This window comes from Canis lupus, chromosome 6, assembly GCF_011100685.1.
Source record: "Canis lupus familiaris isolate Mischka breed German Shepherd chromosome 6, alternate assembly UU_Cfam_GSD_1.0, whole genome shotgun sequence".
NCBI classification, from domain to species: domain Eukaryota; kingdom Metazoa; phylum Chordata; class Mammalia; order Carnivora; family Canidae; genus Canis; species Canis lupus.
Window position 1 is genome coordinate 22,395,153 of NC_049227.1, and position 27,725 is coordinate 22,422,877.

At 51.4% G+C, this 27,725-nt stretch overlaps 2 protein-coding genes across 2 annotated transcripts; one reads left to right on the forward strand and one right to left on the reverse strand.

Annotated features, from left to right (window-relative positions):
- On the forward strand, window positions 1-15,208 carry ERN2 (endoplasmic reticulum to nucleus signaling 2). The gene is given in 22 exon segments (XM_038540030.1): window positions 1-193; window positions 2,006-2,111; window positions 2,447-2,480; window positions 2,728-2,800; window positions 2,991-3,063; window positions 3,199-3,306; window positions 3,594-3,695; window positions 4,671-4,935; window positions 7,289-7,367; window positions 7,455-7,602; window positions 7,710-7,835; window positions 8,826-8,998; window positions 9,259-9,430; window positions 11,973-12,057; window positions 12,205-12,394; window positions 12,483-12,582; window positions 12,681-12,883; window positions 13,510-13,657; window positions 13,748-13,875; window positions 14,446-14,569; window positions 14,652-14,719; window positions 14,806-15,208. Coding segments are annotated over 22 exon segments (2,799 nt in total). The 5' UTR covers window positions 1-112; the 3' UTR covers window positions 15,019-15,208.
- On the reverse strand, window positions 15,149-26,973 carry PLK1 (polo like kinase 1). The gene is given in 11 exon segments (XM_038540029.1): window positions 15,149-15,652; window positions 15,907-16,089; window positions 16,191-16,319; window positions 16,321-16,346; window positions 16,538-16,615; window positions 17,754-17,909; window positions 21,191-21,410; window positions 22,997-23,090; window positions 24,158-24,302; window positions 25,012-25,180; window positions 25,870-26,973. Coding segments are annotated over 11 exon segments (1,815 nt in total). The 5' UTR covers window positions 26,278-26,973; the 3' UTR covers window positions 15,149-15,445.
- Between the last annotated feature and the right edge of the window lie 752 nt (window positions 26,974-27,725).

The window sequence follows — 27,725 nt, forward strand, 5'->3', positions numbered from 1 at the left end:
CTGAGGTTGCGCCCCGGCCTCTGAGGACCCAAGTGGCCCAGCCCGGGGGCGGAGTCTCCCGCGGGCCAGGCTGGGGGCCCTGCTGTCCCCTGGAGGCGCCGAGGGACCGGCCATGGGGTGCGGCCCGTGGCCCCCGCTGCGCCTCGGGCTCCTGCTCCAGCTCGCGGTGCTGCTCCGGACGCCGGGGCCACAGGTGAGAAATGGGGCGGCCGCAGGGCCCGCCAAGGTTGGGGCAGGGGGGAGCGCCTTGCCCTCTTCTGGCTCCAAGGGGTCCCAAGTCGGACCCTGGCCAGGAAAAGCTTCCTAGCTTTGCGGGGGGGGGGGGGGGCGTTGCCCATTGCCCCACGATGACCTAGCTGGAGAGCTGTGCCAGCCTGGACAGGCACGAACAGCCGCCCCCTCCTGCAGCGCGGGGGTGCAGGTGCAGAACAGCCTGGGCTGGGGGGCCTGGCGTCCTAAAAGTCCTGGGATCCCCTGCGGTGACAAAGGTCAACTTAATCCTCTGTGGAGAAATGAACCCCCACACCCAGTTTTACAAATTCAGGCCGGTTCACAGCCAGTCTCCCTTGTCCACAACTGGACCCTGGGTTCAGAGCCTCTGGGATAAATAAGGAGAAGGTGTGGGGGTTCCTGTCCAGCCCTGCCAGGAGGTAAGAGTCCAGTTTTACAGAAATGCAGCAGAAGGCAAAGGCGCCCAGACTGGAATCCACTCATTCAGCCTGGAGCCCCCAGAACAGCTAATGGGACCATGGAGTGTTGGCTGTTCATGCCATCCCCCTGCGGTGCATGGCTGGGGGGTTCACCCATGGCTGCCAAGTAGGGCTGTGAGCCCAGGGTGGCCAGAGCAGGTGTGTTTCTAGAAAAATTAGAAAAAGTAGAAATGAGAGAAATTAGAAATCTAGATTTTTTTAAAATTGAAATATATCCAATGTTAAAAATGAGCGAATTGAAAACAAATTTGTAGACGTGATGATGGTCAAGCTACTTCAACTGTGGGCAACCAGCCTGCAGCTTCTTCTCAGACCACAAAGCAGGCTGCGAAAAGAGAGGGGCCAGGAGGCAGTTTTCCGACTCGCCACCAAAACCATTGGCTCAGCTCCAAACCTGAGGGTCCTGAAGCAGGATGTGGCTTTTGCAGGGGTGTGGCTGGGGCACCCGGATGTTAGGGTTCCTGCTGGGCGCTCAGCCTCACCCTGTTTGCTCAAGGAGGGGCGAGCGCAGGTGAGTTAGCCCAGTAGGGGCTAGACGAAAGAGCAGCTCCAGCCCTCCCTCCCTCCCCTGGCCACCCAGAGCCTTGGTCCAGAGGACCCCTGGAGCCTGGCACCAAAAGCAGCTGGGCTGGTGTGGGGAGGCAGAAGGGGTCATCCCAAGACAGCCGGACAGGGTGGCAAACGAGTAAGAGACCAGGCACTGGAATCAGAGACATGGTGGTTCAGGTACCTCTTCTGCTTGGTTTTAGGCTAAGGACCTAAGCTGTGTGACCTTAGTCTCTCTCCCTCATCTGTACATCCTGGAAACAATAGCACCCACCTCATAGGGAGGCTGTGAAGTCCATTTGTAAAGGTCCTCCGTCTTCTTTAGAAAACCAGAAAGAATTGAAGGGTAGGGAAGGGACTTTGTTATTATTTTTTAAATATTTTATTTATTTATTCATGGGAGATGCAGAGAGAGAGGCATCTGAGGGGAGCCCGATGTGGGACTCGATCCCAGGATCCCCAGATCATGACCTGAGCCAAAGGCAGACGCTCACCCACTGAGCCACCCAGGCATCCCGAGGAGAGACTTTAGACACCATGGGGGCTGGGTCCCCCAGCTCCTGCTGTAACTCCTGTCTAGGGCCAAGGAGATCAATGGGGTTGGAGGGAGTCAGCAGCTTCCCCAATCATGCTTCCTTCTTTGTCTGTCCCCTTCTTCGAGAAGGGGAGTCACAGGTAGCCCTGCATGGAGTGCGGACAAGGGATGGACCCAGGCTCCTCAGAGGAGGTGACTTTGTTTCCCACTTCAGGTCCAGACCCTCAGGCCAGAGAGCCTCCTGCTAGTGTCCACCCTGGATGGAAGTCTCCACGCACTGAACAAGCAGACAGGGGACTTGAAGTGGACGCTGAAGGATGGTGAGTAAGGGGTGGCGGTCCCATGGCAGAGGAGAAATGAGCCTGGGGTAGAGCCCAGCGCAGCACATCTGCACACTTCTCAGCTGTGTGGCCTTGGGACATTCACTTCACCTGAGTCTCTGAGTCACCTCTCTGAGGACTCTGAGTCCTCAGCTCTAAAATGGGGCCAAAGGTAATGACCCTACTTCACAGAGTTCTTGGGAGGATTACATTACATGAATGTCAAATGTTTGGCTCGGTGTCTGGCACCCAGTACGCACACAATGAATAGGACTATGCTTATCAGCGGGGAGTCTGGAGGAGGTGACTCATGCTCCGTGTCCCTGTACCCACAGATCCCATCATCCAAGGGCCAATGTACGTCACCGAGTAAGTGGACCTGTGGTCTTTGAAGGAGGGGGCATCTGGGAGATGGGGAAGCTGCAGTTGTCTGGAAGGAGTTTGGTGGGATGAGGGGCAGGGGCATGTTGGAAGCAAGGAAGAGATTTGTTTCTGGAGCTTTGTGATGCCTCCCGCAAGGTGGGCTCCTAATAGTGGGGAAGACAGAGGGACACAGGGTCATTATGAAACCAGGGAGCATGTGCCTAACCCTCCCCTGTTCCCCTCTGCCCCACAGGACAGCCTTTCTCTCAGACCCAGCTGATGGCAGTCTGTACGTCTTGGGGACCCAGAAACAACAGGGATTAATGGTGTGTTTCCTACAATGTTTGGGATGGGAGAGGGCCTGGGCTTCTGTTAGCCAGAGCACGGAGGGGGCTGTGTGACCACAGTCAAGTCACTTACCCTCTCTGGAAAATGAAAATGATAATAATTGTGCCTCATGAGTGGGTTGTACATGTTCTTCTGCTCTTACTCCTTCCTGGAAATGTTCCTTCTCAGAAGCTACCATTTACCATCCCCGAGCTGGTTCACGCCTCCCCGTGTCGCAGCTCTGACGGCGTCTTCTACACGGGTAAGCGCCTCTCTCCAGCCTGCGGGTGGGTCCAGGTCTGCCAGGGACAAGGACCTTGTCAGCTGGCACAGGACAGCAGGCTGCACACCCTGCCCCGGGCCATCTTGAGGGCTGGCACACTTTCCACCTCCACAGGCCGGAAGCAGGATGCCTGGTTTGTGGTGGACCCAGAGTCAGGAAAGACACAGATGACACTGACCACAGAGGGTCCCCCTACCCCCCGCCTCTACATCGGCCGAACACGTGAGTCAGGCCCCAGCTGCTCCCCAAGCTGTGGGCAGCCAGCCCCCTCTTTTGTGCTGTCCAGGCCTGGGGATTGCTTTCCAAGCTGAATCCAGGCCAGTCAATCTGTCAGTCAACACACCTTGCCCTGAGCACGAAGCAAGGAGCCGAGGGTACAGCAGTGACCCAGACTGTGAAACTCACAGACTCTGGGCTCTAGGACGGGTGTACAGTGACAGCCCCTGGGGAGGAAATGAGAGGAGTATCACATGGGCATTCCTGGTAACCCTGCTTCTGGGCCTTGGCAGAGTTCACGGTCACTATGCACGACCCCAGGGCCCCGGCTCTGCGCTGGAACATCACCTACCGCCGCTACTCAGCAGCCCCCATGGACAGCTTGCCCGGGAAATGTGAGTGCCTCCCTTCTCTGGCTCCAGCCTTGGAGCAAGCTCTCCAACTCAGGGAACCCTGGGTGGCACCCACGACCAAGCCCCACCACACTCTGAGTGACACACCCGTGGTGACAACCCTAAGTGACTCCCTCATCACCCAGCCTGACCCTCCCATACCGCAAGCAGTCCTTAACAGGGGACCTTCTGTATTCCAAATAAGCTGAGCCATTTGGGGGCCCCCTTGTCCCAAGTGACCGCAGGCAACCCTCGAACACTCTGATGAGTCCTCACATGTCCTAACTGACCCCCAAAGTTGAATGACCCCTGGGAGATAACCCTAAGTGACCTCCCCCCAGATTAACCTCCCCCAGGTAATTCTGACCACCCTCTTGGTATTATGACCTACCCAACTGCCTGAATGACCCTACAGGTGCCCCTTAGCCACCCCTCATACCCTGACCTCATCATTTTGCATAAGAATCCATGCAAGTAAAAAAAAAAAAAAAATCCATGCAAGTAACCCTGACACATCACAACTGATACCCCTGGGGCCCCTGACTAATCCCATTCACACTCTAAATGACTCCCAAGTGACCCACAGGCCTCCAGGCTGCCCCTGGTTGACCTCTCCTGAGTGACATCAATGAGACCATCACTGACTACCCCACATCCCAAGTGACCTCTCTCAAGCCATCTGGACTGACTCACACACCTAAGTCACCTTTGGATGGCCCTGACTGAACCCCACATCCTACACAGCTCCCCAGTTGACCCTGACTGACCCCCTGACAGATCAAAGTGACCTGGCGCACTCTGACTGAACTTCCCATGTCCTCAGCACCCTCCAGGGGATCTCACTTGACCCCCACACACCTGAGTGCCCCCCCCAGTGGCCTACCTTCAGTGCAACTTCCCACCACCACCCCAAGATGCTATGAGAGGCCTCAGGTCAGAGCTCTTTGACCACATCTTCCCAGACATCTTTCTTGGCAGATATGAGCCACCTGACATCCTGTGGGATGGGCCTGCTGCTCACCGTGGACCCAGGAAGTGGGGCAGTGCTGTGGACACAGGACTTGGGCATGCCGGTGATGGGAATCTACGCCTGGCACCAGGACAGCCTGCGCCAGCTACCCCATCTCACGCTGGCTCGGGACACCCTGCATTTCCTCGCCCTCCGCTGGGGCCACATCCGACTGCCTGCCTCAGGCCCCCAGCACACGGCTACTGTCTTCTCTGCCTTGGACACTCAACTTCTGTAAGTACCCATCCCTGGGGACTGGGGAGGAGCCCTTTGCGCAGATGTGATGTTCAAACATGACACACCAATATAGCCTGAACCCAGGCCAGAATATTTCAAACTGGTTGTTTACTAAACTGATTGGCAAATAACCAGTGCCCAGCACCCCCACCCCCCACAGTGCCCCCAGGACCTTCTGGAGAGCCCTGCTATTCAGCAACTCTAGGGTACAATATGGCCTACAGGGGGCCTCTGGGTCTCCACTCCAGGGTACGGATGGAGCTTGCTCTGCTTGGTAGGTGCTGTGCTTTATTGATTCTTAAAGACTAACTCTAACCCTTATAGGAATGAATGCCCTAGAGTCCCCATTTTAGGGAACAAGGAGACAGACTGGGAAAATCAGGGATTATCCATTCATTGACTTCATTGCACAAATATTGATTGAGTTCTTACTGTGTACCAGTCACTTGTTAGGCTCTGGAAGTACAATTAGACAGCCAGCGTTTCCTACCTACAGAAATCTGAGTCTAGTGGGGGAGACAAGTGTGGAAGAGGGCAATTATAACAGCAGATGATAAGGTTTCAATTTAGATGTCCTGGAGAAAAGGACATCTAAATTGAAACCTGAAGGATGAACAGGAAGCAAGAGAGAGAGCGAGCGAGCATGGCAGTCAGGGAACATAAATTAAATAAAGCTAGACCATAGATCTGAACAGGGAATAAGGTCTGAGGGTGTATAGCAGGGATCTTGCAGGATAATTTAAATGGTTTGGACATTTTCTCCTGAGGCTAAGGAAAAGTCGTGTGAAGGTTTTAAGCAAAGAAGTGATTTGATCATCTTTGCATTTTAGAAAGACAACTCTGGCTGGAGTGTGGAGAATATCAGAGTGGTGTAGCTAGGAAGTGCCCGTGCATAGAATATTGCATTAATTCAGGCATGGGATAAAGACCTTCTGGAGTAGGGTGGAAACACTAGAAATGGAAATAAGTAGAAAGTAAGAGATCTGAAGAGGGAAAAACAATAAGAATTTGGTGATCAGAAGAGTTTGGTAATTGTGGGCAAGGAGTCAAGGGTCATTGTGCAGGCTTCTAGAAGCACATGGGTGCTGTTATTCTCAGAGATAGGGAACACTAGAGGAGAAAGAGCTAAGGAATGAAGGGACAAGTTCAGGTTTAGAAAATTGAGCTCTAGGGCAGCCCGAGTGGCTCAGTGGTTTAGCACCACCTTCAGCCCAGGGCCTGATCCTGGAGACCCGGGATGGAGTCCCATGTCGGGCTCCCTGCGTGGAGCCTGCTTCTCCTTCTGCCTGTGTCTCTGCCTCTCTCTCATGAATAAATAAAATCTTTTTTTTTTTTTTTTGCCGCCCGCGCCCCAAATAAAATCTTTAAAAAAAATTTTGAGCTGAGCTCTTGAAAGAGGTCTGGGCTAGACATAGATTTAGAAATCTTGACTACAGGGATCCCTGGGTGGCACAGCGGTTTGGCGCCTGCCTTTGGCCCAGGACCTGATCCTGGAGACCCGGGATCAAATCCCACGTCGGGCTCCTGGTGCATGGAGCCTGCTTCTCCTTCTGCCTATGTCTCTGCCTCTCTCTCTCTCTGTGTGACTATCATAAATAAATAAAAAAAATTAAAAAAAAAAGAATGGCACTAACTTCTGCCATCTACCCAAGATATTAAAAAAAAAAGAAAGAAATCTTGACTACAGGGCAGTTGGGGTGGCTCAGTGGTTTAGCACCACCTTCAGCCCAGGGTGTGATCCTGGAGACCTGGGATCTAGTCCCACCCCAGGCTCCCTGCATGGAGCCTGCTTCTCCCTCTGCCTGTGCCTCTCTGTGTCTCTCATGACTAAATAAACAAAATCTTAAAAAATCTTGACTATAGAGTTTGTATCACCTAGCTTTTGCTGCATAACAAAGCACTCCCAAAACGCAGAGCTTAAAAACAATGAACACTTAATTTTTTTTCAGGATTCTGTGGGTCAGCTGGGTGGTTTTCTGATCTGGGCAATCCGGTGGCTTGGCTGAGCCTGGATGGTTTAGGATGACCTCTCTCCACTATATCATAGTTGGTGGACTATTTGGCCTAGGGGATGTCAAATGATGTCTCTCATGCCCCAGCCGACTAGCCAGGCTTTCCTCACATGGTGGTCTTGTGAGAACAACATGAAAAGACAAATTCCAGTGCACGAACACTTCTCAAGCTTTTGCTTGCATCACATTTTCTATTGTTTCATTGTCCAAAGCAAGTCAGGTGGCTAAGCCCAGAGTCAATGTGGGAGGGGACAATACAAAGACATGGGTACAGTGGTAACTGAAACTACCCACCACCATCACTCATCCTTCTCCCCTTTTTTCTTCTCCCTCACTAGGATGACACTGTATGTGGGGAAAGATGAGACTGGCTTCTATGTTTCTAAAGCACTCGTTCACACAGGGGTGGCCTTAGTGGTGAGAAGGGGTCTCTGAGGGGCTGGAAAGAAGGGACGGGGCAGAAGAGGAGCTCCCTCACTCATGACTCTCTATCTTTTGCCATAGCCTCGTAGACTGACCCTGGCCCCCATGGATGGCCCCACCACAGAAGAAGTGACACTCCAAGTCTCAGGAGAACGAGAGGGCTCACCTAGCACTGCTGTTAAATACCCCTCAGGCAGTGTGACCCTCCCTAGCCAGTGGCTGCTCATTGGTGAGATTCTTCTGGCTCAAATTTGAAGATGAAGGACCTATGAGCCCAACTTCTGAGTGACAGGCTGAGGTCATCTTCAGCCAGCTGACTTTTGCTCTGCCTCTTAGGACACCATGAGCCACCCCCAGTCCTGCACACCACCATGCTAAGAGTGCATCCCACCCCAAGGAGTGAGACTGCTGAGAACAGACTCTCAGAGAGCACACAGGCCCCAGCCCTCTTCCCAGAGGTCAGTACTAGAAGGGCAGAGGGCATGGGAATTGGGGAAGGGGGGAGACTTGGCAGGTTGGGAGGGCAGCTGTTGGACCTTTCCCTCAGGCTTCTAGGAGTAACATCTGAGGGTGGGTCAATTGATGTCACACAATTTTCTGGAGGAAAAACATATGTATATGTTGTTATTGCCAGAAACATATTAGAAGTGTCAAAGGATATTGGTTATCTAAATTGTGAAATAGGAATCACAGTTTTAATTCTTCTTCAGTGTAAAAATTATAAAGTACTTATCAAATGAGGAAATGTAAACAGAAAAACTAAAAAAGCATGCTCTCCTAGGAGAGGATTGGGAAAGAATCGCTAGTGACCTAGTGACTCAAGGTTAGAATAGCCATGACCACCTCTCCCTCTGTCTCTTTTTCTCTCTCAAATAAGTAAATCTTGAGAGAGAGAGAGAGAGAGAGAGAGAGAGAGAGAAGACAAGCCATGACCTGGAGCAGTAATTTTCAAACCTGATTGCTCATCAGTGTCTCCTGGGAGCCCACTCAGGCCCCACTGAACTGGAGATGGATATCTGAATTTTTTTTTCTTAAAGATTTTATTTATTTATTCATGAGAGACACACAGAGAGGCAGAGACACAGGCAGAGGGAGAAGCAGGCTCCATGCAGGGACCCTGACGTGGGACTCGATCCTGGGTCTCCAGGATCAAGCACTGGGCAGAAGGTGGCGCTAAACCTGCTGAGCCACCCAGGCTGCCCGGATATCTGAATTTTTTGGAGATTTCCCAAGAGTATCTGTATTTTAATGATGCCCCTCTCAGGAGATGTTGATCATCAGCTAGGTTTGAAGACCACACTCCTGCGACACCACGATGTTTCAGCACCACGGAGAGCACCACGTTTCCCACCACGTAGACTAATCACGCACCTACCCCTTTAGCTAAGCCCAGCCGCCCTGTACTGATGATGGAGAAGGGTTAGGGGTTCCACAGTGTTCTAAGAGTGAAAGTTCCTTTGTCCTCAGCTCCTGGAGCCTGAGCCGGTGAGAAACCTTGGAACCTGGAGCCGCATCCTGAAGAGAAAACCCCAGACTTGTATCCAGGGCTGGGACCTCAAGACCTGCTGGCAGCTAGCCTCACTGCTGTCCTTCTGGGAGGGTGGATCATCTTCCTAATGAGGCAGGTAAGCCTATCGCCCCTGAGCTCAGGTCCATCTTAGGGTCTTCCTTGGGGGAGCTCTGCTTGTCCTCTCCAAGACCTCTCAGCAGTTCTCTCCCTCACCCAGCTCCGATTCTGCTCCCTACCTTCCAGCAGCTCCCTGAGCCCCTGCTACTGTGTTCTGTAGGTTAATGGTCCAGTGTGAGGCTGTCTCAGGCACCACTACTGGGTCCCTCATTGGGCAGACCTAGCCAGGGCTGAGCCCTCTTTGGCCCTGTATTTCAGCAACAGCAGCAACTGGTGGAGAAGCAACACCCTCAGCAGCCCCTCCTGGCACCCGCAGATCCTCCTCACATCTCACACAATGCTCAGCCCCTGCCATCAGGGGCCACCTCACAGGGCCAGAAGAGCCTTCCAAATTCCCCAGAGCAAGCCCAGGCAGTTGAAGACCCAGACGGTGAGCTTGAATGAACAGGAAAGGGCAGAGTCAGGGAAAGAGAAAAGAGGGGGCAGGTTTAGTTTCAAAGTTCAGGTTTATTAGAAGCCACTATAGTCCAGTGATTAAGCCTGAGTTAATAAGAAAGGACTTACAGCCTCCTATGTAGTTAAGCACTCTAGAAATGTCTGCCATCATTATTTGTCATTACTCTCAAGGACTCTTGGATGCAGATAGAACTGAGTATAGATCTAACTCCACCAGCTGTTCAGTTTGACAGGTTGCTTTCCTCCTCTGAGCTTCGGTTTTCTCATCTGTCAAATGGGAATAACACCCACCTCATTGTATCACCTCATTATGAGAGAATCATACCAGAATCATTATTATTAAATCAGTCTTGAGTGACGTTAATACTATTTGTGTTAGTTTAACATATTCAGTAACAGTACTAGTAAGTTACCTAGGTCTCATTTTGGTTTTTTTACCCCCTCTCTTTAGGACTTTCCATTTTTTTATTTTAAAGATTTTATCCATTCATTCATGTGAGAGACAGAGAGAGAGAGAGAGAGAGAGAGAGAGAGAGGCAGAGACACAGACAGAGGGAGAAGCAGGCTCCACACAGGGAGTCCAATGTGGGACTCCATCCTGGGTCTCCAGGATCAGGCCCTGGGCTAAAGACAGCGCTAAACCGCTGAGCCACCTGGGCTGCCCAGGACTTTTTATTTTTAAATATTTCTCTTGTTGGGGTGCCTGGGTGGCTCAATCATTAAGCATCTGCCTTTGGCTCAGGTCATGATCCCGGGGTCCTGGGATAGAACCCTGCATTAGGCTCTCTGCTCAACAGGGAGCCGCCTTCTCCTCTCCCTCTGCTATTTCCCCTGCTTGTGCTCTCTTGCTCTCTGTCACATAAGTAAATAACATTTTTTTGATATAAATAACATTTAAAAAAATTTCTCTTGTCAACTAGACCCCATAAACTAGCCCTTTAAAGCTTCCCCTGGTGTCCGCAGGGGGGCTTTCCCATGCTTAGTCCAGGCTACTCCTGCTTCTTTGGCTCTGGGATGGACTGGCCTTGAGTCCTTTGCAGGAACTACTGCTGGCACCTCCTGGTCACTGGTCAGACCACTGCCTCAGGTCTTGGAGCCATGCTGCTGTGCCCTGAGCTCAGGCGAAGTCCACCCATGCTTGGCCTGATGCTTCCATGCTGCTCCCAGCATTCATGCCTATATTCACTCTGTGAATCCCCTTCCCGAGGGGCTGGCTCTTTTCGAAGCACACCTGAGAATGGGCCTGAGCCCTGAGGTGTTGCAGTTCTTGTCACTTTACTGTCTCTGAGTGGGTCCATATAATACCCACTGCATCCTGAAATGCTCATCTCTTGGGGGTCAGACTCAAGCTGAATCTTTTCCCAGAATGGCTCTCATCAAAGCACTCTGTGGGTTTTCTTGCTGTTGCCCTTCATTCACTCCTTGCCACCTGAGTCCACACTCACCTCTCACTGCCAGAGTCCATCAGACCCCAGCAACTCTGTCCTTGCCTTCCAAGCTGCCAGAAACAGGCCCATTCCTCCCTAAGCTTCCAGGCCCTGAGCCCAGCCATTCTCTGGAGGCCAGGGTACACAAATCTAGGTTACTTCCTGCATCTTGCTGACAGATGAGAGGGAATTTTTTTTTTTTTGAGGGAATTTTTACTAAAATAATCCAGAGCGATACTGAGGGACAGCTTGGTACTTTCCTCACAGATCCTGATGCTAATTTTCATTTGCTTTTCCCAGCGCTAATTGCAGAGACTCAAGTGGGCAGCTCTTCCTGAGTAGAGTGTTCTCAGGACCTGTACTGCACAATTCTGGGGGCGCCATGTACGTTGAGCTCTATGAATGGTGTCCCTTGGAGCTGAGCAGGGCACATAGCCTGGCCAGACATGCCTGGGGCATTCATTGTGAGAGGTGTCTCCCAAGCTACCCAAAGGGAAGAGCAGTAATTGTCCAAGTCTACAGACCTCGGCCCACCTGAGCCAACCCCATCCTTCTTAACAGGAAACCAACGCATTCCGGGGGGTCCCTGCTGCCCTAGAACTAACTCTGAGACAGCTTTGCAAATGCTCAGTGCTGCCCCCTCCTACCCCACTCCCATTGCAATCTTTCTGGGGACTGCACTCACCCTCACCATGCTGCCAGCTGCCAAGCCCATCTTCCTGTCTGAAGCCAATTCCTCAATGAAAAGAGTTTATTTAAAACTCGTGGAGGTGGGGAGAGTGGCAGAGGAAATAAAGAAATCTGGGCAGAAAATACCAGAAGAGGGAGAATGACGAGGAAGATAATCTAGCAGCTCTCCCCCCACTCATTCATTTAATCCACAGTCACCACGTGGGATCATCAACACGAGTCCCACTTTACAGATGAGAAAACCGAGGGCACAGGGGTTAAGTAACTTGCCAAGAGCTCACGAAGTGGCAGCCCCAGGCTGGGCGTGGGTGGCTGGGAGTCCAGAGAAAGGCCTAGGGGGCGGGATGGTGTGGACTGAGCAGAGCCTCCCCAAGACCATGCCCCATCCTCTCCCTTCAGCTGAGCGGCTCACCGTGGTGGGCAAGATTTCCTTCAACCCCAAGGACGTGCTGGGCCGCGGGGCAGGCGGGACGTTTGTCTTCCGGTGAGTAGGTAGCTAGGAGCCCGGCTGGAGAGGGGGCGCTCAGGGCACTCTGCGCCACTGTCCTTCTGAGGGCCATTCTTCCAAAGGCTCCCGGAGGTGGGTGCAGGAGGGAGCCTTTTCCTTGTCTTCCTTCTCGGATCCTCCCAGGGGCCAGCTGGAGGGGCGGGCAGTGGCTGTCAAGCGGCTGCTCCGTGAATGCTTCGGCCTGGTCCGGAGGGAGGTCCAGCTGCTGCAGGAGTCAGACAGGCACCCCAATGTGCTCCGCTACTTTTGTACGGAGCGGGAACCCCAGTTCCACTACATCGCCCTGGAGCTCTGCCAAGCCTCTTTGCAGGAGGTGAGCCGGGACTCAGAGGGGCGGTGGGGGGGTGGGGGGTGGCGGGGTCCCAGGTTGCACAGTGACGCTCTGTCCCCCGCCTCTACAGTACGTGGAAAACCCAGAGCTGGAGCGCTGGGGCCTGGAGCCCGTGACGGCGCTGCAGCAGCTGATGTCCGGCCTGTCCCACCTGCATTCCCTCCACATAGGTAGGCCCTGCCGCCGCCCCGCCCACCCTCCGCGCGGCCCCGCCCCCCGGCCCTGGCCCTGCCCCCCACCGCCCCACTCAGCCCTGCTCTGCTCCCAGTGCACCGGGACCTGAAGCCGGCCAACGTCCTCATCGCGGGGCCTGACGGGCCTGACGGCCGAGGCAGGGTGGTGCTCTCGGACTTCGGCCTCTGCAAGAAGCTGCCCGCTGGCCGCTGCAGCTTCAGCCTCCGCTCGGGCATCCCCGGCACGGAGGGCTGGATGGCCCCGGAGCTCCTACAGCTCCTGCCCTCCGACAGTCCCGTGAGTCACAGCCCCAGCCCTGGCCCCGTGCCCCTCCTGCTGTGGCCAAGCCTGTCTCTTCATCTGTAGAGTGGCGTGGTTCATCCCTTCTTACCTAGAGCAGTGGCTGTCACCCAGGGGACACTGGGCACTGTCTATAGACATTCTTGGTTGTCATACCTGGCAGGGGAATCGCGGCTGGCAACTGGCATCTGGTGGGTGGAGGCCCGGGAAGCTGCTAAACACCCTACAATGCAGACAGACCCCCGTGGCAATAATCCAGCCCCAAATGTCAATAGAAACTGGGTTAAGAAATCCTGCGCTACAGAAGGGTTTTCACTGCCGTTTCATTCCCTCACGCCTGGCCAGCCTCCCTCACTCGTTACCTGCTAGGCCTCAAGGAATACAGCTTGCACACGTGCACCAGCAGCTCAGTGGGGCAAAGAGTTTGGATGAAAATCATGGGCCCCTTTCAGTGCTGCAAAGGGGAGGAGACCTCAGGTCAAGGAGATAGTGCTCAGGAAGCGTCCTCGAGTTCTAGTCTGAACCAAAGCCGTGACTACGGTCTCAGCCCGTGGGAGAATTGAACCAGGCAGGCTTCCTGGAAGCGGGGACTGCCTTCTTATGTTGGTCTCTCTGGCCCCCAGACAAGCGCAGTGGACATCTTCTCTGCGGGCTGTGTGTTCTACTACGTGCTTTCTGGTGGCAACCACCCGTTTGGAGAGAGTCTTTATCGCCAGGCAAACATCCTTGCAGGGACTCCCAGTCTGACTCACCTGGAGGAAGAGGCCCATGGTGAGGCAGGACTGGGCCTGGCAGAGAAGGGAGGAAACAGGGCATAGGGCCAGGTGGGCCTGAAGCCATTGCTCCCATCTGCCCCTACAGACAAGGTGGTCGCCAGGAACCTGGTTGAGGTCATGCTGAGCCCCCTGCCACAGGCCCGCCCCTCTGCTCATCAGGTGCTTGCCCACCCCTTCTTCTGGAGCAGAGCCAAGCAGCTCCAGTTCTTCCAGGTCAGAGGAAAATCTTGGGGATGGCCCCAGATAGGTCCCCAGGTCTGGGTGCTGAATGATAAGGGGAAGCCAGAGTGGTTAGGGAAAGAGAACTTGTTTACCTATTCCGGAAAGCCCAGCTCCTTCTCTGAACCAAGCTGGGGCCTACACTGCCATGTTGGCACTCATCTGCTCACTACCAGACTTCCCAGCCCCAGCCTCCAACCCCTGCCCCTACCCCTATGTGACACAGACCCCAGGCCATTCAACCCTAGATTCAGCCCTAGTTATCACTCATGCTACACCAGTGCCCAGATAGCCCATCCCACTCATGTGACCTTGACCAAGGGACTTTATGCCTCTGAGCCTGTTTGCTCATCTGTAAAACAGGGGCAACAGTACCTACACCTCACAGGTTGATGAAGACCTGGCATGGGAGACATGGCACTGAGAAGCTGTACCCAAGGGGCAATATTCCTTATCCTAAAGCAATAAGTTTTGCTGTTTTGCTCCCCCCAAGTCATAGGGCACTCCTGGGCCCTGTGGCCTCTGAAACTGGTCATGAGGCTCAAGAACTCTATCGGGTCCTAGGATGTCAGCGACTGGCTGGAGAAGGAGTCCGAGCAAGGGGCCCTGGTGATGGCGCTGGAGGCAGGAGGCTCCACGGTGGTCCGGTGCAACTGGCACAAGCACATCTCTGTACCACTGCAGACAGGTAGAGGCCAGGCTCAGAGTGGGTCTGGGAGACTGAGGAAAATTGAGTGGGGCCAGCTTTGCCAAGGAGTTTCCTCCCACAGATCTGAGAAGGTTCCGGACGTATAAGGGAACGTCAGTGCGAGACCTGCTCCGTGCTATGAGGAACAAGGTGTGCTCTAGGGTTTGAGTGGGGCCCGGATTATGGGGCAGCCAGGTCACAGCTGAGCAGGGGCTCTCTGCTCTACCTCCCTCCAGAAGCACCACTACAGGGAGCTCCCGACTGAGGTACGGCAGGCGCTAGGCCACATCCCTGACAGTTTCGTCCAGTACTTCACAACTCGCTTCCCGCGGCTGCTGCTGCACACGTACGGTGCCATGAGGAGCTGTGCCTCTGAAAGCCTCTTCCTGCCCTACTACCCACCAGCCTCCAGGGCCAAGGAGCCAAGCCCAGGAGCTGCCGGGAGCTGAGGCCGCTATACAAGGGGTTGGGCCTCAGTGGCAGAAAAGACTGGCAGAGTCTTGGCAGCCTGGGGCTTCTGGAGCAAAGACATGTCCAGAGCCCGGAAGCCAGGCATCCTCAGGGACTACAGAAGAAAAAGAAGATTCACATGTGTTTAATGTATATAAAGGCAAGGAAAAGACAGTCCCAGATTCAAAAGCGATATTCTGTACAATTCATATGGTGGGGTTGAGGGGGACAGGGCCATAGAACCCACACCCGAACATGTACAAAAATAACTTACATGGTGACCCCCATCAGCAAGGGTGCTGTAGCTCTTCCCAGCCCCCAGGGCTGGGGGGGTACATTCTAGAAAATGGCACTGTGGAAGCTAACCAGTACGGGCCAAGGTGCTGTGGGGGTGGGAAGGGGTGCCAGTCCAGAGGGGAGGAAGGCCTATGAAGAGGACTTGAGACGGTTGGCAGCCGAGCGGGAGCTGAGTAGCTTGTCCACCATGGTGCGGGCATAGCGGAGCCGGCTGGCCAGCTCCTTGGAGCAGCCGTATTCCTCCAGCAGGCTCAGGCGGTACGTGCGGAAATCCCGCCTCTCGTCGATGTAGGTCACGGCTGCCATTAGTGGGCACAGGATGAGTTTGGTATGGTCCTGTGACGGATGGGAGGGAAGACAGGTGGACAGAGTTACCAGTGACCTGAGGGTCCCAGCTGCTAGTGCATGCTGGGGAACACAGGGGAGACATTCCAGCTGATGAGGGATTCCTGCCCCTCTCCAACCCTGGCACACTCTTCCTGATGCCTGATGCCAAGGACGGGTCCCACGCCTCTCTCTTCCCACCCCACTCTGGGAGCCTGCAGACAGACACAGGTACCCCACCCCAACTCTCCCTGACCCTGGTTCACCTGGAAGAAGTTGATTTGCACACAGCCATTGCTGAGGTGCAGGATGATGGCGCTGCGGGTACGAAACCAGGTGCGCAGGTAGGGGAGCCGGGCGAGTTCATCACCTTCCCGGGGCGTGATATTGGCACCTGCCTTTAGCAAGTGCTCACTCATGTAGTTCCGGAAATACTTCAGGAGGGTGATCTGGTTGGAAAAGGAGGGAGGACGGCCAGAGTTAGAGCCTAACCTGAGGCACATGGCTCCCTCCTGGCAACATCAGGCTGCGGCGGGCAGCAGGTACTCACCTTCTTCATCAGGGAGTTGGGATGGGAACTCACGGTGAGGTAGGACTCTGTGCCATCACGCTCTATGTACTGCAGGCTGTCACCATCATTGTAGAGGATCAGGCGTGTCGAGTCGTTGAAGAGCACCCCCTACACTGTTGTCGCACAGCTGGTACCCTGGTAGGTGCAGGGAGACCTCAGGAAGGGAGGGAAGCAGCGGGGGGTGGGGGGGGCACTGGGAGGTGCAAGTGGGAGTTCTGGGGTGGAGACAGGAGAGGACCAAGGAGCCAAAAAAGGCAAGCGCCTGGAATAGCTTAAAGGTCACTTGGCCATACCTGAGCCACCTGCTCATTCTGGAAGCAACCTACCAAGGCCGTACTTGTCTGAATAGTCCACCCACTTGCTGACCCAGAAGATGGGGATGCAGGCGGGATCCTCAGCCTCCTCTGCGACAGAAACAGACAGATGGTTAGTCAGCACCAGCCTCTTCCCCTCTGGTCCACTCAGACAGCCCATGCCAGGGAGGACTGCTAGGTGCCCCACACAGGCTCCTTCAAGAGGCTGGGGGCCCCAGAGAAGAGCCAAGCAGGACATTTGCCATCACCAAGCCCTGGAAAATACAGGAAAGAGGTTCCAGTGCAGAGCACCCAGTTCCATTCATTTCTTCAGTCCATCCATTGACCAAAGGCCTACCCTATGCCAGGCACTGTCACAGGTGCAGTGAGCAATGGCATAAAACCCAGCCTTCATGGAACTTACAGTCTCATTATAGGGACAGAGGACAAAATGTCTAGGTTACTTCTATCAAGGTGAGAGTCAGTGGCCAACAAATTATCTAATCTTTTGGTTCTGAATGATTTAAAAATTGTGAGAATATACATAATTCCAAATACATCAAAATGTCAAGGGGCACCTGGGTAGCTTAGTCCATTAGATGTCCAACTCTGGCCCAGGTCATGATCTTATCAGGGCTGTGGGATTGAGCCATGCGTCAGGCTCCCTGTTCAGCGGGGAGTCTGCTTCTCCTTTTCCCTCTGCCCCTCCCCCTGCTCATGCTCTCTCTCTCAAATAAAATCTTTAAAAACTAAACAAAACATTATGTTCAGTGCATGCTATAATCACTAATTTAAACACAGGGGGATGAGATATGCTAGGAGTGGGCGACCAGGGAAATGGTCATGGAGGGGACACTGGGGCAGACTCCAAAGGAGAAGAGTGTGAGCCATGCACTTATCTGGAGGAAGTATGTTCCAGAAGAAGAGTCAAGAGTACAAGCAAGAGCCCTGAGGTTCTTAAAGACTAAGCAAGAATTCACCGAACAGCAGAAAGAACATGTGTAGATGTATGAATAGCATATGGAGGTGCTGGAAGATGGGGCACATGTTCCACATGAATCAGAAAAAGACAGGCAGGGCCTTGAATGCCAGGCTAACCCATGTGGATTTTAATCTATAGAAAATTGAGGAACTAACGGTATTATGGAGACTGGGGCCTAGATGAGCCCTGGACACTCTCCAGGTAAGACTTCCCCAACCTCTCCAGGTGTGCAGGACTCCCCCACCCCGGGGCCCCTACCATGCCCACCTTGCCTCACCAGCCCCCGCTCTGAGGGTTTGGATGCATTGACGCTGTGTAGCTGCTGCAGCATATCCCTCAAGTGGCAGTCAACTGCCTCATTGGTCTCCCGGACTGCTGGCTCCTCTTTCTCCCGAGGCCGCTCAGACATTGGGTTCTCTGTGCCTAGGAAAATGACACACAGTCATTAGCTGAGCACAAAGGCAGCAGATTGGGAGGGGCATGGGACCCTCTGCCATAGCTGGTGTTCTCTCCAGAGAAAAATTATTTTAGCTGCCATTACTTTGGGTAAACTGAGTCAGTGCTGGGTTATAGAGTGGAAGCTGCTATGCTCATTTGACAGGAGCATGATACTCATACCTTAAGGGCCAAGCCAAGCCCTTAAGGAAGGCTTCATGGCCACACACAACCAAAGAGCTTCAGACACTCTGGCCTCTGCCCCAAAGCTGGACCCTTAAGGATACCACCAGTCACTCCAAGAGATAGTGTAAAGGTAGCAGCAGCTCAGAGCTGCCCAGCCAAGAATTAAAATCCAGGAAAATGGGAGGACCTGGTAAATTAATTGCACATAGCTCATTAACAAAATGGATTAGGCAGGCATTTGATAAAAACATAAGATTTTTCTTTCCTACCCCTAAATTTTATACAGATGTCCAAAGAGTCTGAAAAGATACACTTTTGAGATTCTCTCTCATTGGTTTTGACTTAGAAAAGCCTGGATGATTTTTATTGTCTTTATTGCTCTGATGTCTCCTTTTCCACCAACATGTGCTAGTTCTCCTTGTAGAATATGAAATTTGTCTTATATTTTTTAAGATCAGGGTTTTCAACTTAAAAAACTATGCTATGGGGACACCTGGGTGGCTCAGTGGTTGGGCTCCTGCCTTTGGCTCAGGTCATGATCCCAGGATCTGAGATCGAGTCCCACCATCCGGCTCCCTGCGAGGAGCCTGCTTCTCCCTCTGCCTATGTCTCTGTTTCTCTTTCTCTGTCTCTCATGAATAAATAAATCTTAAAAAATAAAATAAAAAACTATGCTAAGAACTGAAATGTGAAATAATAGGATATCTGGGTTTGCTTTAAAAACTCTACAAAAGGGCAGCCCTGGTGGCACAGCGGTTTAGCGGTGCCTACAGCCCGGGGTGTGATCCTGGGGACCCTGGATCGAGTCCCACATCAGGCTCTCTGTATGATGCCTGCTTCTCCCTCTGCCTGTGTCTCTGCCTCTCTCGCGCTCTCTCTGAATAAATAAATTTAAAAAAAATAAAAAATAAAAAAAAATAAAAAAAATAACTCTACAAAGGAAAAAACAAAACAAAACAAAACAAAAAAACTCTACAAAGGGGCACCTGGGTGGTTCAATCAGTTAAGGGTCTGCTTTCAGCTCAGTCATGATCATGGGGTCCTGGAATTGAGCCCCATGTTGGGCTCCCTCTCTCCCTGTTCATGTTCTTTCTTGCTCTCAAATAAATAAGTAAAATAAAAAACAAAAACAAAAACTCTAGCAAGGAAGTGCCTAGGTGGCTCGGTTGGGTGACCAGCTCTTGATTTTGACTCAGGTCAGGATCTCAGGGTAGTGAGATCAAGCCCTGTGTTGGGCACCCCTGGTGGGGTTCCTTGCTCAGAGGGACATCTGTTTGGGATTCTATCTGTCCCCACTCCCACCCCAGTCACACACTGTCTCTAAAATAAGTAAGTAAATCTTTAAAAACAAACAAACAAACAAACAAACAAACCCTTACTCTAGCAGGGTGCCTGGGTGGCTTAGTCAGTTAAGCATTCGACTCTTGGTTTTGGAAAGACTCAGGTCATGATCCCAGGGTCCTGGGATCAAGCCCCCATTAGGCTCCTTGCTCACTGGGGAGCCTGTTCCTCCCTCCTGCTTGTGCTCTCTTTCTCGCTATCTGTCTCTCAAATGAATAAATAAAATCTTAAAAAAAAAAAAAAGAAATTAGAAAAACACATTAGCAATTGTCATAATGAGATCCGTGGAGATACACCAAGGATGCAAGAATTTGAGGAGAAAACAGGATTGTTTTAAAGTAGCTCCGACAAGGTATTAATTACAAAGGGAAAAACTGTAACTGCAGTGGAGAAACCCATCAGACACCACCCTAACCAACTGACCAAGATATTAATCACCAATAAAAAGAAATGGCAAAAACAAAAAAGGAACCCTTAACAGTATTAGATTAAAAACAAAAAAACAGTACTAGATTACAACAGAAACAAATGAATTCATATATTGAAACACAGAGAAAAAAGTATTTCAAATATAATTCAAATATAATAAGTAATTGAAATACAATATTGTATTTGAATCGGACATTCGTAAATTACAAAAGTGTTAACTCCACAGTGGACAAAACAAGGTTGTAACAGTGTTCAATTTCCAGAACTTGCTCACTGTGTCATGTGCTATAGTTATGTGAAAGAATATTGTTTTTAAGAAATACACAAGTATTAAGTGGTCAAGGGCAGGACATATATAACTTACTCTTAAGTGGTTCAGGGGAAAAAAATGGATATACACACACACACACACACACACACACACAACTTCATATAAAAGAGAAAGAGACAAAGTGTAGAAAAACATTAATTGGGCAGCCCGGGTGGCTCAGGAGTTTAGTGCCGCCTTCAGCCCAGGGCCTGATCCTGGAGACCCTGGATCGAGTCCCACGTCAAGCTCCCTGCATGGAGCCTGCTTCACCCTCTATGTCTTTCATGAATAAATAAATAAAATCTTAAAAAAAAGAAAAAGAAAAAGAAAAACATTAATTCATGGAGAAAAGTGAGCTTTTATCTATTCTTCCATCTTTTCATAAGTTTGAAATAATATTGAAATAATGTGGTGAAAAAAAAATGAAATAATGTGGTGAAAAAAATGTGACTCAGAAATAGCAGTACAAACTCAAAAAATTTTCCCCCATGAAGTATGTACTTCCTACTTCTGGCCTTTAACTGGGCATAATGACAACCCAAGCAAGGTGTGTGGTTTTATAAGAAAACGGCTGTTCTTTTAAAGAGGTACATGCTGAATGCTATGTGGGGGTAAAATGACCAAGATGTCTGGAATTAACTTCAAAAATACTTCATAGGAACAAAAAAGGAATGATGAAGCAAATGTGACAAAATCTGACTGTTCTGCATTAGGCCCTATGTATGTATTTGAAATTTTTCATGTTTTTTTTTTTTTTTTTCAATGAACCATCAAAGTATGGTGTTAGGAATTTTATTTAACGCTAAGAGTTTTTTCGGGCAAGACAGGTCTGACCCAGCCATAGTTAAAGTCCACCTAGGGCCGGCCCAGGGGAAGAAGGGCATTTTGCCCTGAGGAGTTAGGTTTGTGGTTTCAAAGACAGAGGTGGGCCCTACTGCATGCCTGGGCTCTGGGGGCCATCCATCCTCAAAGCTAGGTTCTCTCTAGGGGTCTGCTCTTTTACCTTTATTGAGGACTGTAAGAGGCTTCCGGTTGCTGGGGTCCAGACTGCTAGGAGCGATGGAAAACCGGGGTGCAATGGTGAGACAGGTGATGGGGAGCCGGGCAGGGATGTAGCCAGAAGTGAAAAACTCATCATTGAGCAGCTCGTGAATGGTGGGGCGGGCAGCAGGGTCTGTCTGGAGCATCTTCTGGATGAGGGAGGCGGCCACAGGATTGATGTGCTGGAGCAGAGAGAGAGAGAGAGAGAGAGAGAGAGAGAGAGCTGTGAGCAGGTTGTGACGGGGGACCCAAGGGCAGTGCTGCCATGAAGGTACTGTGGACCTTGGCCAACATAAGTCATGTTCAATAGCCATAAATCTGCCAGGTTCCCCACTATTGGTTTTACTGAATTGACAAGTGTCAACCTAAGCCGTGAGAATGATCACTTCTCCTTCCTTTTGAGACTCAAGATTAATTGATTAATTTGATTTCCCCTGAATTTGTTCTCACCTAACTTAAGTTGTTCACCACCAGGGTAACAGTTGAGAATGTGCTGTGGGGTCATAAGGACCTGGTTTAAGCCCCAGTATTATCCCAACACCAGCTGCAACAAGTAACTCAACTCGCTAAGGACTTGGTGTCCTCATCTGGAGAGCAAGGACATAGCACCAAGCCTGGAGTCCTACTAGGATTTGATGGAAGATAACCTAGCATGGGTCAAATGCATAGTAACAGCCTAGCATTAGCTGTGCACTTACTATGTTGCCAGGAGAGTGTTCCAAGCACGTCATGTGTTTTAGCTCGTTTACCCTTCACAGAAACACCTAAGTAGTGGAGGTCTCTATCTCTCGATCTCTTACCATCTCTCTTTTGCAGATGAGGAAACGGAGAACAGAGAGGGTAAGTGGCTTTCTTAAGAATATATATACCTAATGGGTGGTAGAGCCAGCACCTATACCAAAGCATTAGGGTAGTCTTGCACACCCACTCTAAACCCTCTGAACCTTCCACAGTTAAATGACTCTTTGTGATAGATTTCATCGGTCTGTCCGTAAGGAGCTAGGGCCCTTGACTTCACATGTGTCACGGATATCAAACCAGAAAGCAGCCATTGTGTCAGGCTTCCCCAGAAACAGCTATTCCTTTCAATGCACGGACACTGGTGGTTGCAAAAATGCACACCACTTTGTATTCAGTGGTTCAGGATTCTGTGAGTGCTTACTGTACACAAGGCACCTGTAAGCTGCTCCAGAGATAGTGACTCCATTTTATTAATGGGAAACTAGAGTTCAAAAGATTCAGGCCATTTGCCCACTGTGATCTGGTAGATCCTAGTTAAATCTAGAAGGTTAAGTAGCATTTTTGTGTCTGCCTCCTGCTCCCCTCTGCACTTTTTTATTTTTTGCTCTTAACCCAACCTCTGAGAATCTATAAACTCTCTCCCCTTAGAAACAAAGTTTTTATGCACATATGTCAAGTTCTGTATGTAATTTTAGACACAAATCCATTAAAGCTCTGTGTCTACCCTAGGGGTAGGGTTGACCTATCTCTGTCCCCAGGATATGGCTGGGCTCAGTAAAAAGCTTTTGGGGGGGGGAGCCCAAAAAACATAATAAAGTATTTTGGGGGGATACTTGGTGGCTCAGTAGTTGAGCATCTTGCCTTTGGCTCAGGTCATGATCTGGGGTTCTGGGATGGAGTCCCACATCAGGCTCCCTGAGAGGAGCCTGCTTCTCCCTCTACCTATGTCTCTGCCTCTCTGTGTCTCTCATGAATAAAGAAGTATAATCTTAAAAAAAAATAAAAAATAAAAAACTATTTTGGTCACCTTGGGGATACTGTAGTCATTCTTTTTGATCCGGAGGTAGGTCTCTTTGAGGCAAGAGGTCTCAAAAGGTGGTTTGCCCACTAACAAGGTATACCTGTAAGCACAAAGGGGGTGATTTAGCTCAAGGCTCCCAGCCAAAACCTACACCCCGGAGGAATCATCTCAGGGCTAGAAGGGAGGCCTGACATCTGGAAACTCTTGACTTTGAGGCCCCTGAGGACAGTCCTCAAGTCCACAGGAGCCAGGACATGGGCCAGGATGAGTCCTCAGGAGAAGACAGATGATAGCACCAGGACTCTCAAGGCTAGTGACTTTTCAGCTAGGGCCTGTAGTAATCCAGGACCCCAGAGGCTGTCAATCAGTACAAAACAGGTCTCAGCACATGGGCTACCTGTCCCTACAGAAGGAGTGCCACTTTTTTATTTATTTATTTATTTATTTATTTATTTATTTATTTATTTATTTATTTATTTATTTATTTATTTATTTATTTATTTATAGGAGTCCCACTTTAATAGTTCTGTATTCAAGGCTTGAAGTTTTCATCTGAAAAAGCTCCACTGCAAAGAAGTAGGAAAGCCATTGCCACAACTTACTTCTAGCATTCCAGTACACAGGCCAACAACAATAAATAAGAGAAAACCCCAAAACTCCCAACCTTCTGCCCACCACTCACCGACCTTGGAAGGCCTTGATCGAGGCAGACTGGCCTCCTCCTGCCAACTGTAACTCCTGGCCTTATTCCTCTCACCTAATGCCGCTTTCTAGATCACTGGTTCTCAAACTATTGTGCATGGAAATCACCCAGGGATCTTGTGAAAATCCAGATACTGATCCAGTCAGCAGTCTGGGTCCTGAGATTCTGCATTTCTAACAAGCTCCTAGGGAATGCTGGTCTGTGGACCACACTTAGAGTAGCAAGGGCCTACATCAGGTTTGTGCAGACCACCGCACCCCCAAGCCTTTCCCCAGACCCACAGCCCAGGCTGCAGGAATCCTGCAGGATACCAGTGACAAGAAAAGATAAGGAAGTCAGGCTTTTTTTTGGCAATCTGTTCTCTGGAGCAGCCTCTCCATAGGCAGTCCACAGGATAGCTCAGTGAGATGTCGAAAAGGGCCCCTGCTGAGGCCAAGTGGGTCCTGAGACAACTCCCAACTTACATGATACACCCAATGGACCACACATCCACCTCGAAACTGTGCCCTTTCTTGCTCAGCACCTCAGGAGCTATGTAATTAGGAGTCCCACACAGGGTCTTCTTGCGTTCCCCGTCATATTCCACTTTGGTTGCCAGTCCAAAATCCCCTGGGACAGAGGGAGGAAGAGGGGGTACTCAGTTGCTAGCCTCTGTCATCTGTCAATGCAGAAACTGGTACAGGTTTGACTGTCAAGAAGCAGGGTCATTTGATTCCTGTGTCCCAATCTGTATTCCTTGTAGGCAGTAAGGCTTACCCACATTCCTCCCACCATGCTGGCCGAGAAGGGCCTCCCAGTGTCCCTCTTGCCCCTCTCAGAAAGGAAGGCCATGGTTCCAAAAGGGAATTGATGGAAACAGGGCAACTCAAATGCCCTTACGGATCAAGCAAGTAAAGATCAGGACCATCAGGCAAGTCTGTGAGTTAATAACTGGGAGACGTTGGGACTGTGGCAAATCCAAAGGAGCCTGAGGGGAATAGCTACTTTTTAGTACAGCAAAGAGCTGCTTGAGGGGATACTGTCTCAGAACTGGACCTCCAAATCCCAATTTTTCCATTGAGCACCCCAATTTGAAAAATGGAAACTAATTCAAATTCTTTTTAAAAAGTACTGTGTAGGAGCACTAAAAAAAAAAAAAAAAAAAAAAATCCATCTGTAAGATACTGGCTTGGGGCTCTCAGGTTTTAAATTTCTGTGCCAAAGAGGATTCTGGAGGCAGTCAACAGCCCAGACTTCTACCATCCTCTTCCTCTCTCCCAGCCTCCTCCTCATTCCAGCTTCTGGGAGTGTCAAGCACCCCTGAAGGCCTAGCACTCACCTATTTTCACCTCGAGATCCTCATTCAGGAAAAGGTTACCCAGCTTGAGGTCCCGGTGAATAACCCGGTTTCGGTGCAGGTACTGGCAGCCAAGGACAATCTGTCGAAGGTAGTAGCGCGCTTCGGGCTCAGTCAGTGCTTTCCTCCGCTTGTGGAGTTCCAGGAGAGACTGAGTGGGGGGGAAAGAGAGGTGGAATGGGGAGCCCGTACCCAGGCAATGGGGGAGGGCTTGTCATTAAGGGCAGCCCAGGACGCTCCCCTGCATTCCTTCTCCAGGACCGCTCCGATCTGTCCTCTCCCCTAATCAAGCCTGGCCACAACCGTTCACAGCACCCCTTCTCCCACTAGCTCCCTCCAAAGCCTCCCAGCTGGAAAGCCTTTTTCAAGCCCCACTCCTCAGAAGTTCGGAGTCCCTGGTATCCCTCCCCGAACTTTTTCGCAACAGGAGATCCCTTTCTAGCCGCCTCTCTTCCCGGAAGCTCTGAAGTCTGGCTCCAAAAGCCCTCTCCCCCACCCAACCAACCCTGCTCCGGAAGCTCCGCACCCTCAGCACCCCTTACCCGGGACTCCTCCCTTAGCAACTCCGGAAGCCTTGCGTCCATTCCCAGGATTCTCCTCCGACCTGAGCCACCCCCTCTCCGCTCAAAATCTAGCGTCCAGGAGCACCTTTTCTAGCAGCAGCAGGACCCCGGCGCCACTGAACCGGAACTCCCTCCCCTAGCAGCTCCAAGTGCCAAGCACCCTCTCCCCTCTCCTCAAGACCTTTACAATCCCTAGCTCGAGGCCCCCAGCACCTCCTCTCTAGCAGCTCCGAGCCCCCGGAGCTCCCAGCCCCGGTCCCCAGGCAGCGACACTCACTCTCCGGCGGCAGAGCTCTAGCACCACGAACACGAAGTCGCTGTCCTCGAAAAAGCCGTGGAAGCCTACGATGTGCTGGTGAGCGAGGCTGCGGTGAATGGAGATCTCCATGGACATCTTCTCCTTCTGGTGCGGCTTGAGCAGCAGCGACTTAGGCACGATCTTGCCAGCGAACACCTCCTTAGTGTCGGCGTCCGAGATCTCGAAGCACTTAGCAAAGCCGCCTTTGCCCAGAAAGCGTCCCCGCAGGTAGCGCCGCCGGCTGCGCGGGTCCACTAGGACCTCCGGGATCTCTTTCGCCGGCGGAGCGGCCACCGGAGCCCCGGGAGCTGCAGCTCCGGGGGCCCCGGCTTTCCCTGGGTCGGCTGGTGCCCGCGCCAGCTTCCCTGCAGTTGCCGCCGCACTCATGTTCCCGGATCTGCCCGCGGACCTAGCAGGGTCTGGGCAGAGGCTTGGCACCGCTTCGCTCCTCCTCGAATTCAAACGCGGCGCCGGGAACGTTACAAGAGCCTGCGCGCCACTGATTGGCCGCGGGGATTTAAAATCCAAACCCGCCCGCCGCGCGGCACGATGGGAGCGCTCCGCACCGCAGCTGCCTTTAAACCCGTACCCAGCCCAGGGGTAACTTGATTGACAGGGACTCGCGGACGGCAGACACGTGGGGTGCCTGGGAAACCGTACCCGGCGTGGGGATGCAGAGACCCGGCCCGAAGACAGGCGGAGTTCGCGTTTCTTCCTTTCTCGGCTGGGCTGCCGGAGAGTTTCCTGCAGTTCCCATGCACCTCCTCCAGGAAGCTTTTCCTTAAAACCTTCCTCCACCCCCGCCTTCTAGAATATAAACTCTTTAGAATAGAGACCTGGCAGGGCAGCCTTAGGCAGCCGCCTCCGATGTCCTCAACTCTCTTCCATACGCCCCAATAAGCTGAAACCCAAGTAAAAACACGGAGCTTGTCAGACAGATGCACTTACATGGCAGGTATAGTAGCTACACCTAAGCCGCTCCGGAATACAGAGCAATTCTACTCAAAGCATATATGGTTTAGGGACCACCAGTAATTACCACCACCTGGGAACTTGTTAGGGAGAAAATTTCAGGCCTTACCCCAGACATCCTAACTCAGGAATCTGCTTTTCAATTTGACTGCCAGGTGATTTCCACACATGCTGATGTTTGAGAAGCACAGGACCAGGACCCCCCCCCCCCCCCCCCTGCTCTGCAAGAAGGTTGTCTGGCTTGCTCACTGCTGCATTTCTCAGGGCCTAAAATAGTGGACCCTCAAGTCTGGTGAGAGGAAGGATGCTGGTTGGAAGAACGCCCAGCAAACAGGTCAAGGCCACACATCCTGCAGGGGGGTGTTCTGCTTGGCCTCCCACTTTGGAAAATTTGGATTCATTTACAGCACTTAAAAATCAAGAGAGCGCACATAAAAATTCGGATTTGTGGTTTTTTTCCTTAAAAAAAAAAAAGGCAAGACAAAATGCAAGTCTATGCCTACATACATACTTTCCTAGTTTGCCATAGGTCCCAGCTATCTCCCTCTGCCCATTTGCCTGACTTCCCAAAGTAGAGTGGAAACCCTACAACGGCAAAGTACCCAAGTTAGAAGTCCTTTTTTTGTGCCCCTTTGCACCCTATGATGTTTTGGACAGAGCCCAGCAAATATCGACCATATTTAAGTATCTCTACCTGCCTCCCAATAAACTGAGAGGCAATGATGACGTCTTTCCTAGCCCATGTTCCAAGCTCCCAGAGTTGTGCCTAGTAAAAAGAAGTAACTGAAATGCTTGCTGAATAAAAGGAAGTTTTTTAATTAAGTTGCTATTATTTTTTATCCTTGTGGTATGTATTTTTCATT